This window comes from Hemiscyllium ocellatum, chromosome 47 (genome assembly GCF_020745735.1).
Source record: "Hemiscyllium ocellatum isolate sHemOce1 chromosome 47, sHemOce1.pat.X.cur, whole genome shotgun sequence".
Lineage (NCBI taxonomy): Eukaryota > Metazoa > Chordata > Chondrichthyes > Orectolobiformes > Hemiscylliidae > Hemiscyllium > Hemiscyllium ocellatum.
Window position 1 is genome coordinate 16,821,558 of NC_083447.1, and position 19,197 is coordinate 16,840,754.

The 19,197-nt window shown below is 38.6% G+C and overlaps 1 protein-coding gene across 9 annotated transcripts in view; it reads left to right on the forward strand.

Annotated features, from left to right (window-relative positions):
• Positions 1-19,197, forward strand: part of LOC132836584 (ryanodine receptor 1-like) — a 402,705-nt gene that overhangs the window by 265,517 nt on the left and 117,991 nt on the right. For 6 of the 9 annotated variants that reach the window (XM_060855950.1, XM_060855954.1, XM_060855953.1 and 3 more), the window contains exons 64-70: positions 2,695-2,776; positions 4,485-4,615; positions 7,857-8,177; positions 12,031-12,271; positions 14,493-14,580; positions 17,123-17,215; positions 18,980-18,997. In XM_060855950.1, coding sequence (XP_060711933.1) covers positions 2,695-2,776; positions 4,485-4,615; positions 7,857-8,177; positions 12,031-12,271; positions 14,493-14,580; positions 17,123-17,215; positions 18,980-18,997 — 974 coding nt within the window. The remainder of the gene's footprint in view (positions 1-2,694; positions 2,777-4,484; positions 4,616-7,856; positions 8,178-12,030; positions 12,272-14,492; positions 14,581-17,122; positions 17,216-18,979; positions 18,998-19,197) is intronic. The other 3 variants (XM_060855951.1, XM_060855957.1, XM_060855959.1) reach the window with 1 other exon arrangement.

The following is a 19,197-nucleotide window of genomic DNA, read 5'->3' on the forward strand; positions in this document are numbered from 1 at the left end:
GAGCTGAACTGGCTGTAAGATTAATCTGAGTTGAGCTAGATCATGAAAGAAATAATTGGATAGGAATGCTGCTGCTGGTAGTATTTGATCCTTGTTTGTTTGCTGAGGATAGTACAGGACTTTGTTCTAATTCCTCCCTTGTCTTTCTCGCCTTCCCATGTGATTGAAAAGCAGCGTGATTTAAAACATTGACACAAACATGAATGATAACTGAGACATGGTTAATTTTAGAGGATGCTGCTACCTGCTGTTATCAGTTGCTAGGTTTTAGCATTGGTGCCCTCAGTTTTGAGTGCAGTAAAGCAATGGCATTATCAAAAGGGCATTCTGCTGATCTCCATAAAGTGAGTGAAAGACAGAATGGTTCCTTCTCAAAAGGAAGTCATTCAGACCATAAGTCAACGATGGCTGTATGCAAGAGCAACTCAACTGGTCCCACTCACTTGCTTTCTCTGTAACCCTGCAAATATTTTCTCTAAACATTTAACTATTACCCCTTTGAAAGCCACAACTGAATTTTCTTCCACCATGCAATCATTTAGCGAATTTCAGATACCAACCATTTGCTACTTAAATATGTTTTTCTCCTTGTATTGCCTTTGGTTCTTCCTGTCTTTCACCTTCATACCATGTCCTCTGGCTTTCAACCCTTCCTCAAAAGATCCCTGACCAGAACTCTCATGATTTTTTAGCACCTTTCTGAAATCTCCTCCAACCCTTCCCTCGGGAGAACAAGTGCAGTTTCTTCAATCTGTAGATATAACCAAATTGTGTCATTCCTAAAACTGTTCTCTCAAATCTTTTCTGCACCCTTCCAAAAGCTGTCCTTCCCAAATGTAGCACTCAAGATCAACTGAAGTGCTCCCAGTTGAGGTCGAAATTTATCAGTTTGTCATTCATGTAACACCCAGGTCACAAATGTCTTTGTAACTATCCAACAAATGTCTTTGCAACTATCTCAATCTGACCTTGTCACTTCAGTGATTTCTACCCCAGGTTTCTCTGTTCCTGGAACCAGTAGGTCATACCACCACTCCTCACTCTCATTCTTCATACCAAAGTTCTGCAGTGAATTTCATCTGCTGAGTGTCTTCCTATTCTACCAGGCTGTTTATGTCCTCTCATTGCCTATCATTATTAGCAACAGCGAAGTTCTAGTAATAGAGAATTTTCATTTGTTCCTCAGAGACTTGTCTAGCTCATCTTGTTGAATTCTTGTTGGAGTGCCGATCAACAAACTAACGAAACATCAGTGGCAGTACATAGGTTGAACTAGACAGGAAAGGGAAAATGGAAATATCAATGTGCTGGTGAGGGGCAGTGGGAGGGAGAAGTTTCTAGAGGATGGTGAGATTAGAAGTGTGAGATTAAATACATTAATATCATTTTTGGATTAATGTTAAGTTTAGATTTTAAAACCGCAGCATTCCAATGTTGTTTACTTTGTGAAAGAGGTTTTTTTTTAAAAAGAAGCTGAGTCAGACTGTCCTTCCTGACCTAATCCTGTCAGAACCCCCGGAGTGTTAGTGGGGTAGTTTATGACAGGTGAAACTAATATTGAAGACTCTTAGCTTGTTTTCAAATTACAGTAATCAAAGATTGATTTTTGGTTTAGGAAACCCAGAAATTGAGAGTTTTTAGAAATATTTGGAGGAGATTTGGGTATTCTAAAATGTTTTCAAACTGCATTTTATATCTAGAGAGTTTTTATAATTTTCTCTTCTCCTGTTAAAGAAACTGTTTAGCCTTGTGTGACTGTTTCAGCGAACAGCTAGTTGGTTAATTCAAGTTTTAAAATATATACATGGTTTGTCAGGCCAGATTTCATTCTGGGGCCTGATTTGTCCAGTAGTACCATGGTGGCTCAGTGGTTAGCCCTGCTGCCTAACAGCACTAGGGACCCAGGTTCGATTCCAGCCTCAGGTGACTGCCTGTGTGGAGTTTGCACATTTTCCCTGTGTCTGCGTGGGTTTCCTCTGGTGTTTCGGTTTCCTCCCACAATCACAAAGATGTGCAGTTTAGGTGAATTGGACAGTATAAATTGCCCATAGTGTTCAGGGATGTGTAGGTTAGGTGCGTTAGTCAGGGGTAAATATAGGATAATAGGGTAGGGAAATGGGTCTGGGTGGATTACTCTTCGGAGATTCAGTGTGGACTTGAAGGGCCTGTTCCCACACTGTAGGGATTCTATGATTGTACCATCAACTCGGACCTTGACAGTTTATTCACTTAGCTGCACAGTCTGTGTATTCCCATCCCAAAACCTCTACTGATATGTATACTGTTTATGCAGCAATGATGACACTAAAATAAATGTAATAGCCAGTGCTATGGAGATTTGGGGTTAGATTTATGTACAGCTTAATTGTAGGTGTGGTATTCAAGCAACATTGAAGGCCTGTTCTTTCCTGCTAACTATTACTTCGAGTGAAATCAGAAGACTAAATTCATTTTGCTCTTATCAGTTTACCATTTAGATGATGAAGATGGAAACCTCTCACTTGTTAATTAAGTTAGGTTGATAATGGTCTCCTGTAAATCAGCCACTGTCATTGTCTCACTGGTATGAATTGCCTCATTGGCATATTTTAAAGAAATAAGTAAGTTGAATTCATTTTATATTGAGCCACTTATACTTGTGCCCCAATAAAAGTTTTGTGTTAATGTTTTTGGATAATTTTTCTTATTTTTCAGTGGATGACGTTCAAGTCTCTTGCTATCGAATCTTGTCCAGTATTTATTCTCTTGGAACCACAAAGAACCCTTATGTGGAAAGGTATTCAAATTGATATGTCAAATCTGTCTGTTAGTTTACCAAGAAGGAACAGGGAAAAGCAGTTAGGTCACGTCTGTTGGCCATTTTTAAAAGTGCAACCAATGCCCAGTTCCCATAGTTTCTCAATTTCATTTCCTTCCACTACACGGGGAAATTTGTAAGAAGTCCACTTCATTGATCTCCTTTGGCTGCATCTACATAAGTTATTTCCCTGTTAATGAAAAATTGACTTGGTTTCACTAACTCATTCTTAGATTTCCAAATTTTTATTTGCCTCAATAAGAACTTTTGATGATTTTTTATCAGGAATAATTTTCCCCAATCAATGTTTAGCAGTTTCCTTAGCAGTATTGAAAATTTGGAGTTTAGTTGTCTGATTTTCTGGATCACTTGGAACTTTAGCCAATGGACAGGCAGCTGTAGGGAAGGCAAATGGTTCAATGACTTTCACTACAAGGGGATTTGAAATCAAATGTCTGTCTTCAGTTTTATGGAGCTTTGTTGAGACCACACCTGCCATAAAGAAAGGATTAGGGGGCGGCACGATGGCTCAGTGGTTAGCACTGCACCAGGGACCCAGGTTCGAGTCCAGCCTCGGGCAACTGTCTGCGTGGGTTTCCTCTGGGTGCTCCGGTTTCCTCTCACGGTCCAAAAATGTGTAGGTCAGGTGAATTGGCCTATGTTGGGTGCATTAGTCAGAGAGAAGTGGGTCTGGGTGGGTTACTCTTCAGAGGGTCGCTGTGGACTGGTTGGGCCAAAGGTCCTGTTTCCACACTGTAGGGAATCTAACCTAAAAAAAACTTACTTGGCATAGAGGGAGTATAACCAAGGTTTACTCAGCTAATATCGGGGATGGCAGGACTGTCCTTAAGAAGCGATTGGTTTGACTTGACCTGTATTCATCAGTTAAGAAGGATTTGAAGGGTTCTGATTGAAACATGTAAAATTCTTCAAGGGCTGGACATACCAGATGCTGGGAGGATGTTTTCCTGGCTGGGGAGTCGAGAATCAGAGATCACAGTATTAGGGTACAGGGTGGACCATTTAGGACTGAAATCACCAAAGAATTCTTTGGTGAACCTGTGTAATTCTCTACCATGGAAGGCTTTAGAGGCCAAGCCACTGAATATATTTAAGGAAGAGGTAAATACATTTTCAGATGTCATCAAGAGATAAATAGAGAAAACAGGAATATGACATTGAGATAGAGGATCAGCTATTGAGTATTCTGTATGCCAGCTGTACTGAATGGCAGACCACACTCAAAGGTACAAATGGTGTACTCTTGCTTCATGGTTTTATGTTTCTAATTTGGATCCGAGAGACATGTAGGTCAGCTTTACAATTCAGGCTTCTTGTGGGGAGCCATCTCTCTTAGCTACGCATTGCAGAAAATTATAGGTCCATTACCTCTTATGCACTGCCACCAAACAAGTAGGTTTTCCCATTGACCAGTCTGAATTGTGGTGGTTTGCAATTATTGACGTGTATGACGTATGAGAGATGTTACAGTCACATATCCAGCATATCTGGACACAACCATCAAACCATTACTTAGCAGCCTAATGTCCACTCCCATTATTTTTGTCACAATTTTGTGGATGTAATGTAAAGACATCCTTTAAAACTGCAGATTTCATTCAGCAAATATTTTCAGAATGTTTTTGTTTGACCTTTTAGTTTAAAAAGTTGTGTATTTTTTTCACAGACAGCGTCCCTCTCTGGGTGAATGCCTTGCCCGACTTGCAGCTGCTATGCCAGTGGCTTTCCTTGAGCACCATCTAAATGATCATAATGTATACTCAGTTTACAACACTAAAACAGCACGGGAGAGAGCCAGTAAGTACAAGATGAACAAAAGACAGTTGGATTTACCAAATCTTACAGCTAGTTATATTTGTGAATTTGGTTGATGAAAGCTGTTAGTGGAGGATTAAATGTGAACAAATAAAATGTGTCTGTGATCTTGTTTCAAACTGATGGATCGACGTCCCTATGTATTTGCCTTAAAGTATTCCACATGCAAAGAACTTAATCAATGTCAATGTGGAGGTGCCAGTGTTGGACTGGGCTGGACAAAGTTAAAAATCACGCAATACCAGGTTATAATCCAACAGGTTTATTTGGAAGTACTAGCTTTTGGAGCGTTGGTCCTTCAGCTACATGATGAAGGAGCAGCGCTCTGAAAGCTAGTGCTTCCAAATAAATCTGTGGACTACAACCTGGCATTGTGTGATTTTTAACTTTGGCAGTCTCAGAAATGTTTGCAATGGACAAGGATTCACAGCATAAAGCTGTTGCAATTTCTGCACAGTTTAGCAGTTTCAATCAGAGATGTCATTGGAAGACAGGTATGATGATGATGTGGTATTGGATGCCCACCTGACATTAAGGCGGGAAAATATCTTTGTCCTAGAGTGGTGGAAGTTATACTTTGCATTTACCAGTGCTACTGCTGATGTTGTGGTGCTTGTTGCTGTAACTGGTTAACTGAATTCCAACCATATTAAATTTCACACTGGAACATACACTAAAATCCACCTGAATTTTGTATATCCAAAACATTCATTTGAGGTTCCTAAAAACTGATTCGTGCAGAAGTATCAAATACAAAAGAAAAATGATCATTTTCAGCATTGCACATTGTCTTTAATTGAGACTTTGTGCAGATACCTCTCAAAATAAGGAATAATATAGATTGTGTTTCATTAATTATTGTCCTGCCTTATAAAATTTCCTGGAAATTTAATACATTTGTATTGGTGTGTTCAAACAGAACCAAAAGATCAAATAGGGTAACTAAAATACTGTTTTTCATCATAATTATAACTTTGTTGTGAATTTTCAGGGACTATTATAGTCCAAAGTATTATTATAACTATTAGTTGTATTTTATTACATTAGCTACATAGCTGAAACAGAAATTCATTACATTTTACAATAAAGCAAAGTTATTTTGTATCAACTATGTCTCCTTCTGAACTGTTTAAATTGCCCTAAATTTTAGAATCTTGTCTCTAAGAAGTATGATTGCAGTAGCTGCCAGCACCTATAGCATAAATCATCTTCTGTTGAGAAATAAGCAATTCTGATTGAGGAATTACAATTTCGGGCTGGTTATTAGTCTTGGAGAAGAAAACAACATAGTAAACGAGATAAATAAACTAATAGAATGGGCGAGTCAGTGGCAAATGAATTCCATTAAGCATAGGCGTGAATGGTACATTTTTAAAGATGAAATGAAGAGGCAACATGCTCCTTGAAAACCAGGAGTCTAACTGGGCTAGTGATCCAGAGATTCTGGTTTTGCACATTTTTAGAAGGAGCAACACAGGATAACATTGCCATAAAATCGCAAGTAAAGCACAGGTTTATTTGTAGAAGAAGAAAATTGGAGACAGGTAATGTTAAATTTGTTGAAGACCTTTAGATTGCATTTAGAATGCTTTTCTCAGTTCGATTTCCATATTGCAAGAACAGTGAGCAGAAAAGTTGCAAAATAGATTTGCAAGAATTAAATACAAGAATATAACTTATCAGAAATAGCAATTAACTGAGTTTACCTGCATTTCTCCCTAAGCGGAGAAGACTGAGAGCTGACCTAGTAGAGATCTATAAAATTAGTAAGGGGATTGATAAGGTTGATATTTAGAAAGTGTTTCTACTTACCAGGAAGTCTAAATCTAAATGTCGTTAACATCCAGTAGTCAATAAACCCAGTAAAGAATTCACAAGAAATGTTTTGGCGCAAAAAGTGGTTAGAACGTAGAACTTGCTTATGCATGGGAATATTTGAGAGAAAAGGCATTGGCGTATTTAATGGGAAGCTAGATAGTGCATCAAAGGGAGTAGAATAGAAAGATGTGATAATACTTTAATGAAGCAAAGTGACAGATCATTTGAACTCAACGGACTACTTCTCTGCTTCTGGTATTATGTCATTCTGTGAAGTTGGTAAGATTCAAAGAGATCTCAGAATCAGGGAGCTTGACTTCTTATCGCCCATGTTAATACTTCAGAATGGACGATAACAATAGCTTCTACCCACTTCCTAGTGCATGGTCTTTCCTGCAATGTCCTGTCATCACAAGCTACCCACCTTTTGTAATCCACGATAAAAATTTGATCTAACTTCAAATGTTCAGAGCCAACAGAGTATACAAAACATAACTTCACTGAATATGTAAGGTAACTCTGAATGTAGAATGAAACCTTTACATTTTCCTGAATTCTCCTAAAAAAAATCTTATTTTAATGAATCCATGAACTAACGCATCATTTTCCCTTTCTGATCTTTGCTGTGATATACCTTTTCTTTTCCCCTTCACTAGTTTCTGCCATTGCTGTGGCATGTTGGTAGTCATTGATGTCTCACCCAAACGATTGTTACTGAAATCGGATAGGAAATGTCAGCAAATAATTGACTTCACAGGGTATTGCAACCAAGCTCAGTTCTACGGCACGGTGGCACAGTGGTTAGCACTGCTGCCTCACAGCGCCTGTAGACCCGGGTTCAATTCCCGACTCAGGCGACTGACTGTGTGGAGTTTGCACGTTCTCCCCGTGTCTGCGTGGGTTTCCTCCGGGTGCTCCGGTTTCCTCCCACAGTACAAAGATGTGCGGGTCAGGTGAATTGGCCATGCTAAATTGCCCGTAGTGTTAGGTAAGGGGTATGGGTGGGTTGCGCTTCGGTGGGTCGGTGTGGACTTGTTGGGCCGAAGGGCCTGTTTCCACACTGTAAGTCTAATCTAATCTAATCTAATCTACGTTTACACATTACAGCTTTGACCAGCATCATTGGATAACACCTGTAGTATAAACTTTAATGGATTTATTCCTTCCTTTAACTCAGGTGTGTTCATTCTAGCATCCTGATCATCATCTGTTGAAATCAGTTAACCCAGCCCAGATGAACTTGTACCCTGCTATATGGCTAGCTATTCTCGAAATACTCAGTCATTTAGAAGAAGGATAATTTGTCTCTTGTTACTGTATGGTTGTTGCATTTAAACACTATGAAAGAGCATGTGTACTGTTATGGATGGAAATAATTTAATTTGGTTTTCTTTTCTTACAACAGTTTTGGGTTTGCCAAGTAGTGTTCATGAAATGTGTTCGGATATTCCTGACTTGGACTACCTCATGAAAGAAATTAATGATCTCGCAGAGTCTGGTGCTCGTTACACTGAGATGCCACATGTTATTGAAATTACACTTCCTATGCTGTGTAACTACCTGCCACGATGGTGGGAACGTGGATTTGATAATATTACTGATGAAAACACAACATGCTGCACTAGTGTGACCTCTGAGAACCTTAATGCCCTTCTGGGAAATATTCTGAAAATCATAGTTAACAACTTGGGCATTGATGAAGCATCGTGGATGAAAAGACTTGCAGGTACATGTTAACCCAATAACTGGGAAAGCATGCTATATATTTAAAAGGATTATATATTCAACTTGCTGCAGTTTGCAGGAATGTGCGTATTTTTTTTTAATTCATTCATGGGAATTGGGCATCACTGGCTAGGCCAACACTTTTTAACTCATCCTTAATTGACCAGAGGGCTGTTAAGAGTCCACCACATCACTGTGGGTCTGGAGTCATTAAGGCCAGACCAGGTAAGGATAGCTATTTCCTTCCCTAAAGGACATTAGTGAATCAAGTGGGGTTTTCCTGACAATCAACAATGGATTCATGGTCATCATTAGACTCTTGATTCCACATTTTTTATAAACTCAATTCAAATTCAACCATTTGCTGTGATGGGATTTGAACTTGGATTCCCAGAACATTACTTGGGTCTTTGAATTAACAGTCCAGTTCGAATACCACTAATTTCTAATGATTTTCCATAAATTGAAGTCAAAACTGACCGGGCTTGTCCTACTCAGGAAGATTCAACCTGGTCAATTACTACTCCATTTAATCTTGATCAACAAAGTGATGAAAAGTGTCATCAAAGGTATTTTCAAGCATAACATATACCGCATTAACTTGTTCAGTGACGCTCAGTTTCAGTTTCTCCAGGGCCACTCAGCTCCAGACCTCATTAAGGAATTGATACAAGTTGAACAAAAATCTAGACTCGAGGTGAGGTGACCTTATTGTCAAGGCAGCATTTGACCAGGTGTGGCAGCAAAGAGCCTTTACGAAATTGAAGTCACTGGAAATCAGAAAAACCTTCATGGCTGCACCCATGTCTAGCACAAAGGAAGAAAGCTATAGAGTGGCTGGAGGCCAATCATCTCATCTCCAGGATATCACTGTAGGAATTCCTCTGGGTATTTTCCCATTGATCTTCAGTACTTTTTCATAGCTTTGCTCCATCATAAGGTCTGAAGTCAGGAAGTTCTCTAATTGTATAGTTGTCAGTACTGTTTACAAATTTTCAGATGCTAAAGCAATCTATGTCCCTCTGGAGCAAGATTCAGATGGGACTACCCAGTGCCAAGTACACAAGTGCCAGGCAATGGCCATCTCTAGTAAGTGAGAATCTAACCACTGCCCATTCAATAGCAATGCTATCTCTGAATCATCCATCAACACCATGACAGATACAATTATCTCGAAACATAATAGGAACTATATCAATTCTGTGGCTGCAAGAGCAGGTCAGAAACTGAGAATATTGCATGAACACTTCCAGGCTTCCAAAACCTATCGACCATATACAAGTCAGGAATATGATGAGAAACGTTCCATCTACCTGGATGACTGCAACCTAAGATCATTCAAAGCTTGACACTAATCTGGGCAATGCACTCAGGCAACATTTAAAACATTCACTCCCTCCACCACTAATGTGCAGTGGTATCAGTGTGTAATCATCTACAAGATGTATCGCTGCACCTTGCCAAATCTCCTTCATTTTAAAATTGCAGCCTCTACCAGCTGGAAGGTCAAGGGGCAGCAGAGGTAGGAGAACATCATCACCTGCAGTTCCAAGGCAGGCACCATCCTGCCTTGGAACTAATTTCATTGTTCCTTCACTGTCCCTGGGTCAAAATCTTTGGATTCATTTCCTGACAACATTGTGGGTGTACATAAGCCACATGGACTGCAGCAATTCACTACCACCACCTCAAAGGAAATTAAGGATGGGCAATAAATGCAGGCTTAGCTAATGATGCCTGCAGCCATTTAAAAAGAAAGGATTGTTCATTCCATGAAATAAGTAGGTTACTTTGTATATATGTATAGATATGTGAGGAATAAAAGGATGAAGAGGTTAGGAATAGGGCCAGTCAAAGACAGAAGTGCGAAGTTGTGTGTGGACGCTGTGGAGATCGGAGAAGTGCTAAATGAATATTTCTCATCTGTTTTCACTCAGGAAAAGGAGAATATTGTAGAGGAGAAGACTGCAATAGGTGCTATTAGACTAGAAAGATTTGAGGTTAGTCAGGTGGAGGTGTTAACAATTTTAGAAGTTGTGAAAGTAGATGAGTCCCCTGGGCTGGATGGGATTTATCCGAGAATTGTCTGGGAAGCAAGGGAGGAGATGGCAGAGCCTTTGGCCTTGATCTTTGAGTCGTCATTGTCTACAGGTTTAGTGCCAGAGGACTGGGAGGATGGCAAATATTGTGCCCTTGTTCAAGAAGGGCAGCAGAGATGACCTAGGTAACTATAGACCAGTGAGCCTTACGCCTGTTGTAGGAAATGTTTTGGAAAGGGTCTTATAATATAGGAATTATAATCATCTAGCAAGCAACAATTTGCTTGGAGATGGTCAACATGGTTTCATCAAGCGCAGGTCGTGTCTCACAAACCTGATTGAGTTTTTTGAGAAGGTGACCAAGTATGTGGATGAGGGTGGGCAGTTGATGTGGTGTACATAAACTTCAGTAAAGCCTTTGATAATGTTCCACATGGTAGGCTTTTGGAGAAAATGTGTAGGCATGGGATTGAGGGTGATTTAGCAGTTTGAATTAGAAACTGGCTTTCTGAGAAAAGGCAGCAAGTGGTGGTTGATGGAAAATATTCAGCCTGGAGTCCAGTTACTAGTGGTGTGCCAATGGATCTTTTTTGGGACTACTGCTGTTTGTCATTTTTATAAATGACTTGGACTCAGGCATAGGTGGATGGGTCAGTAAGTTTGCAGATGTCACTAAAGTCGATGGAGTGGTGAACAGTGTGGAAGAATGTTGCAGGTTACAGGGGGTCTTGGATAAACTGCAGAATTAGGCTGAGAGGTGGCAAATGGAGTTCAGTTCAGATAAATGTGAGGTGATTCACTTTGGGAAGAATAACAGGAAGGCAGAATACTGGTCAATGGAAAGATTCTTGGTAATATGGATGTGCAGAGATATCTTGGAGTCCATGTACATAGATCCCTGAAAGTTGCCACCCAGGTTGATAGTGCTGTTAAAAAGGCATACAGTGTTAGGTTTTATTGGTAGAGGGATTGAGTTCCGGAGCTGTGATGTCATGCTGCAACTGTACAAAACAGTGGTGCAGCCGCTCTTGGAATATTGTGTCCAGTTCTGGTCACCCCATTACAGGAAGGATGTGGAAGCATTGGAAAAGGTGCAGAGGAGATTTACCGGGATATAGACTGGTCTGGAGTGAAGTTCTTTTGAGGAAAGGCCGAGGGACTTGGGTCTGTTCTCTTTGGAGAGAAGAAGGATAGGAAGGGATTTAATAGAGACATATAAGATGATCAGCGGGTTAGATAGAATAGACAGCGAGAGTGTTTTTCCTAGGATGATGACATCAGCTTATACGAGGGTGCATAATTACAAATTGAGGGGTGATAGATTTAAGACAGCTGTCAGAGGCAGGATCTTTATACAGAGAGTGGTAAGGGCGTGGAATGTCCTGTCTGCCAATGTAGTTAACTGAGCCACATTAGAGGCACTTAAACAGTCCTTGGATAAGCATATGGATAATGGTGGGATAGTGTAAGGAGATGGGATTAGATTAGTTCACAGGTCGGCACAACATCGAGGGCCGAAGAGCCTGTTCTGCGCTGTAATGTTCTATGTTCTATATGTACTTTTCTTTATAAATAATTTCCCCTGTTTTGCACCAAACTTAATGTTTTCAAAATCCACAAGGTCAATATGTCAAGGAAGCCTGAAATTGTATTAATGTAGATTTTTGTTGTATCTTTATTTGACTATAATATGTATGTATCTATATATTAAATGGTATGGGGATAAAAGCCAAAAGAAAGAATGTTAAAGTTTACACCATTTTTACGTACAATACAATCCATCTCTTTCTGCATATTTTGTTTCACTCCATCCAGTTTTTGCTCAACCAATTATCAGCAAGGCCAAACCAGAATTGCTGAAATCCCATTTTATCCCAACCATGGAAAAGTTAAAGAAGAGATCAGCGAAGGTGGTAGCTGAAGAGGATCAACTACGCATGGAGGGCAAGGGTGACATTGTGGAGAGCGAATTACTAATTCGAGATGAATTTTCTGTCCTCTGTCGGGACTTATATGCATTGTACCCTCTGCTGATTCGCTATGTGGACAATAATAGGTGAGTTTGTTGTTTACCATTCACCAACTTGCTCATGCAACTAACTTGCTTGTCTGAAACAATCCAATTTTAATGTATCCATTTACCTTAAATTTTACTTTGGATGTTCATATCTGTTCACTGGGTTTCCTAGACTTCATGAAACCCAGGAACTGAAGGAAGACAAGTCTGATCCATCAGGGAATTTTCTTGACAGTATCATTTATAAGCTAGCAGTAGCACTAGTGCACCTCTCCAGCCCAGTACCCTTAACTGCATCTTTTTCAACAATCAGACACTCTCAATTATCCATTATCTTTCCCCAACTATGTCTTATCCTATCCTTTCTCTTCCATTTACTGCCTAACATCTTTTTCCAGTTGTACCAGCTCCCCCACCCCATCACCAGTATGTAATCATAGCTATCTAAAGTTTTTCACTGCCTCACATTTTTTAAAGCACCCCTTCTCCATTCATCCATTTATATCTTTGCTACTGTCCCGTTTCCCCTGTCAATGAATTCACCCACAATCTACCTTTTGATGTTTCCAGTTATGGTCTGTTGCAGAAATGATGAGGAGGTCCAGATGTTTGACTGGTGTGGATAAAATTAAAAACCTCACAATGCCAGGTTATAGTCCAACATGTTTATATAGAAGTACTATTTGGAGCACTGTTCCTTCGTCAGGTAGCTACCTGATGAATGCGCAGCGTTCCGAAAGCTAGTACTTCCAAATAAACCTGTTGGACTATAACCTGGTATTATGTGATCTTTAACTCTTGCAGAAATCCTTCACACATGACAGCCAGCTGGCCTCCAATCAGGTTGGCTGGCTAACTGACAGTTGGAAAATATCGTCAAAACACTGAACAGAGGTCCTACCTTTGTATTTGACAAGCTCTCTGGGAAATCTGTACTTCACACAGCATTCAAAAATAATAGACTTATAAAGACTACAGCTCCACTATCACTTTTTTCAAAATGTTTGAAGAACATGTTATGATATGGGTAAACTCCCCTACTTAATTTAAGCCAACAACACAGAAAAGATTTATCCCTTATAATAATCTGTGAAAATTCGAGAGGCCGAGAACTATCCCAAAGGCCACTATTTAAAGTAAAAATTAACAACTTTATTTCTTAAAGTATAACAGAATAATTAACTAACAACTATTTACAACTCCTTTCTCTAACCTCTCTTTTACCTTCCCCTTCTACAGTACTAGTCCGATAAAAACCCCCGATTATGATTTACCAAAAATTCAAATTTCAAAACCAGCCAGCTGTCGAGTCTTTTTCTATCTTCCTCTGTCGCCTTCTTCTTGGGGATTTCTGTTTCACAGGTCAATGATGGATAAAGGTACCTTTAAAGGAGCTATTTGTCAGGCAGTCTGTACATGCTGGCAGCTTGACAGTTCTCCTCCCACTGTTCAATTTTTCCCAATCTTATACCCCAAAGCATTGGATTGTCTCATTGTTTTTAAAAATATTGTTAATATACTAAATTCAAACTTGATTGGAGGTTAGTATTTTGGGGTATAATTTAAACTGATTGGCCGAATTTGAATTTGTGTTGTCATCTGCAGCAACCAGTTACACTAGCTGCTTGACCAAAAGGTTACATTATATCTTGTTCAGAACACTTGGTGATGTATCAGGTAGTTCTGCTAGCTTTTAACTCTCTTAAAGGTATAGTACGCCCACAACTTTATAACACATGACCACAATGACTCATCCTATGGCAAATCACTGTGGTGTGCATCTGTTTGTAGCCCTACCAAGCATTATAAAGAGGACATTGAATTTTGCTTAATGTTTTGACTAGATCTAGAGCTACAATATTATTGTACAAAACAAAAACCAAATTTTATTGAGGGTATTTAAATCACTGAATGTCAGAGCATTGAGAATCAAAGATAAAGCAGAAAATTATTTTTGTAATGAAATTTGCTGCAAGGAAATTGTTTGATTTTCATTGATCATCAGATTAAAAGTAATTAATATTTATCAAGTAATAACTTGCACTTTATTACTTAGATTTAGTTCATTTTACAGCAAAGGTAGCATTTGTGTTGATTTTTAAACAGTGTATTAACGTTAATTAATATGCATTTTGCTGAGGATTTTCATCACACCTTGTTTATTTCATTTTTTGGTAGTTATAGCAAAGCACATCTTTCCTTTTCAGAAAAATACTGACCTTCTTTATATTGTGACTTTTGGTTTTTTTTATATTTACAGGGCACAGTGGTTAACGGAACCAAACCCTGATGCTGAAGAGCTCTTCAGAATGGTGGGAGACATCTTCATATTGTGGTCAAAGTCACATGTAGGTTATTCAGTTTTCATCAAATCAAAGTTATGAGGCTCTACCCAATGCTAAATTTCTTCATTAACTTATCTCTCTTATGTGTCTTTTACTTATAACTTAATTATGGTATAAAAATAGCATTTTGTATATATAGTGAAGAAATGTCTGTCAGCTTTGAAAAAGTAATGTTTTCAAAATTATTCCAGAGCCTCAGTATGAAGTATTTAAAGCCCACTGGCAAACTCGGTAATCTTCAGCTTCTATTCTTCAAACTGTTATTCCAACACAGTACATCTATATGATGATTTGTATGCATATCCCAGAACATAATTTTCCCAAGTGTTCATTTGTCCAGGCAATGAATAATGTTGAAAGGGTTGCTGTTGGCAGCTCCTTTTAAATAAACAGCATCCAGTGTAACCTGAAGTAAAAGGACTATCAGAAAAGATTCTGAAGTTGAGAAATACAAGTAGAAATTGGGATACTATATTTCCCAATAATGCAGCTTCTAAAACAACTAATTGCATTTTCCACACACAACCACAGGGAGTGCATTCAGAGACGCATTGCCTATGAAATCATTGTTTGTGATGCCACAGTTTACTGTTTGTTTCAGTAACTAGGGATGGCCCAAACTACTACACTGATTCAGTTTCCCTGATTGTTCAGTGAATGAGTACTTCTCATAGAGTGATATTAGCAAGAAAATTTGCATCTAGTGATTTTTAAAAAATGCATGTGCCTGGTCCCCACTCCATGTTGCATTGCCATGACTGGTATGCCTATCTGGAAGGGGAGGTAGAGTATCTTTGGGCAAAGTGAGTGATAATTTCCAATTCCTGGACAGCATGGGCACCTTCAGTTCCAGGCCCACATCAATGGCATAAACAGTTCAGAGCTCCTGTCCCAGTGTGTGGCAAGAGATATATCTATTTCCAAAATAGATCTGTTAAGCCAGTGTAGGAGAAAAGTGCTGCAGATGCTTGAATCTGTCCTGAAAATAAAACATGCTGGAGATCACAGCGGGTCAGGTAGCATTCATAGAAAGGGAGCAAGCTACCGTTTCGAGTCAACATAACTCTTCATTAGAGCTGAGTGTGAAGGGGGCAGTATATATACAAGTAGTTGGCGGGGGGGGGGGGGGGGGGGGTGGGTAAGTGTTGGAATGCTGTTAAGCCAATGGCCTACTCCTGTTCATGATTCCTATGTTATCATGATTGTATTGGAAACTTAACTATTTATCATGAGCATTTTCTGTCAGTTTGGCAATAGAATGTTATCTATGAATATCCTATCTGAAGCGGTATGACTGCCATTTAGTAACTTATTTCTATTTAGATTATGTTCCAATACTTCTGATTATTGATGTCATAGATTCTTGATAATTGTGGTCAGATAATTGAGTCTCTAACTGACAAGTTTGGATGTTTTCCATCTTGATTGTGGGAGCCACATTTAACCATCCCTAATCGTTAAGCTTTAGACATGGCCACCAATATTTTACAGATGTTTTCCCATATCAAAGTGTTCTGCTTATTGTGTAGTTTCAACTGTTTTGAGAGATTCTTGAAACTTAGAAATAACTGGGGAAACACTGGGATTTAACACTGCACAAGCAAGCAAAAAATATGGCTCCTTTATTAAACAATGCTGTTGTTCATACAACTTCATTCACTGCCTTTATTATGTATGCAAACTTTGAGTGAACACTATTTCAGAATAGTACAGCATTACAGTCTCAATCCATCTGTCCTAGAACTTACAGATGATCACTCACTACAGCTACACAAAAGTTCTGCTTTACTAAAAAAAGTCCTGAAGGACCCAATTTGTGGGGTTAGAATATTGAGAGTTGCAAAGCCCCAAAAAGAAATTAATATTTCCTCTTCAGCCTCATTTTCAATTCCTTATGGATTTTTAATAGTTTTTAGGGTAGTTACTTCATTTCAGAGAAAAATGCAAACTAGCAAAGAGCAAACTAAAAATAAAAACAAATAGTTCTGAGGAAGGACCACTGGACCTGAAATGTTAACTCTGATTTCTCTTCACAGATGCTATCAGACCTGCTGAGTGTTTCCAGCAATTTCTGCTTTTGTGTCTGACTTACAGCACCCACAGTTCTTTTGGTTTTTAAAGAGCAAACTAAGTCTGATTCAGCCCCATAAACTTAATTGACTACTGGTTTAAAATAAAATGGAAGACTAAGGTAGCATGTTGATCTGATGAGATAATTAGAGAGTACAGTTACAACACATTTTTTCCCTTGAGTATGCAAGGTTGGGTCCAGCTTTTAGATTGAAGCAGTCACAGTTGTGCTGGCAAGACGGACACATAATTAGATAAACTTTGGTATAGATATATCAACAAAATGGAAGTGCAGTTTTACAACTGAACATTTAAGTTTCCTAACAAATTGGTATTGATTTGCTGTAATTACAGAATCCGTGTATGAAACATATACAAATTATCAGAGCTTGTATAACTGAAACTAGTTCCTAAACATTGTGAGCCAGTTGTATAAACTGCCTCTGCTCCTTAATGATTTCTTGTTTTCTCTCAGAATTTCAAACGAGAAGAGCAGAACTTTGTGGTGCAAAATGAAATCAACAATATGTCGTTTCTCACTGCAGACAGCAAAAGCAAGATGTCCAAGGTAAGGCATCACCTTAAGCTGTAGGACTTTTTCTAAACAAGTGAAGCAGTGATTTGTAGAAATGTTTTGGAGATACAATTTTACGTGGTATATTTAACCACAATGTTGAAGTGCTGTACAGAAAGTGATATGTTTAATGCAAGTGAATAGGTGTAGCTGAGTGAGAGGATGTTCATTTGATACATCTTTAAATAAAATCCAATCACTTTTGATGTTATGAAATGTCAGTCACCTTGAGGCCAATGATTATACTGTACCTTTTTTCTTGCGAGTATTAAAATAATACGATATATTTACTTTTTTAATGCCGCATTCACTCTTTTGTAGATCTTTATTCAGATCAATATAATAAAACACATCCTCCTGTAAAATCTTCAATTTTGTTTTCTAGGTGTTAAGCTTTTTGCTGTAAAATTAACTTTTCAAATGGTGGCAGTGGATGGAAATTCCAAACTGAGATGTTGAAGTGCACACTAATAAACTAATAAAAGAATCAAAACACAATCATTATTGTTTTATAATCCTCCTTCCTAGTCTCTCATTTCTTGTTGCTCCATCTTTTTATTATTTTTAGCCTTGTTTTTTTTTAACATAAGCTATTCTAAACATTTAACCAGCTACCAAATCCTCCTGGCTACCACTTCCCATTTTAGAGAAGAAACCAAGTTTACTTTTTCACAACTGGCCGACAGTCAGTTTTGAGGACTGTTAATTTCAACAAGTTAAAAGTAATTTGACAAATTATTTTGCTCATAATTGTGTTATCTTGTGGAATTCATTTTTATGTATCAAAACAGAAAGAAACTCTGAAGATCCAGGTAAGTATATTTGTAGTGCTGGAGTAATAACAATTATAATCACGATCTAAATCTTTCTGAACCTCGAACATGGGGCATTAGGAAGTCTGATGTGAGCTGAAGGATGTGAACAATATGAGGTCGAATAATCACAGCACAGCTGGAGATTGTTCTGCTTGACAAGTCCACACTGGCTCTCTGCAAGAGCAACTCAGCTAATCCAACGCCCTCATCCTTTTCACTTTTCCAACAAGCTTTTTCTTTTCAGATAATCCTAGTCCAGCAACAATACCACTGCACCACTTCCCTCCACCCCCAATCATGCAATTATCAGTGCAGGTTGAGAAATATGTCAACAGGTTTACGTAAAGGTTACCTTTTCCTCCTTCTAAGCTTTTGTTCCTGCTGTGGTTAATAGCATCTGCCCTAAACTGTGCTGCTGTTTGAATATGATGTGAAATTCATCATTAATACACTCACTGTTGCTGTGCAAATAATCCATGAGTGTCAGGTTCAGAATCTGTACTCTTACTGGGATTACTATATTAATGGGTCACTTTCCAAATCAATTACTGAACTCTTTTACCCTTGGACAGTGCACTGTAATTTACTGTTGTAGAATTAAATAGCTGACAATTCAACAAGTTTAATATAAAAGATTAACTTGTGTTGAATTTGAAATTTAGGATATTAATTTAGTTTACATGTTAAATATTTATGGAACTCACTTCCTAAACTGATATATTTTACAAGGCCTCAAAGCCAAAACCGTTTCTCTAAATTTCCGGCTGAAGCTGCTAGTTAGATTTGTGTTATGTATTTCATGCATTCTGTACAGGTTTGATATATTGCCATATTTTACAACACCTATGCTGTGGTTTGTAAATAAGTAAATTCACTAATAATTTGCTAATTTCATATCTTTTTTCTGGCATATTGATATCTGCGGTCGTGTCTGCCTGAATAGGCTGGAGAGGATGGACAGGTCAGAGGGCATGATGATATAAATGTGCATCCGCTGTGCAGCTAGCTTCGCACTGCTGATGGCATTCCCCTGGATCTCCTGCTAAGGCCCTCTGATTAGCCATGCTGTTTTAGTTTCTATCACCAGGCTCTTGGAATTGGGAAGAGTTTTATTGATTTAAATGATATACCATTATATTTCTAAACATTTAGACAGATCAA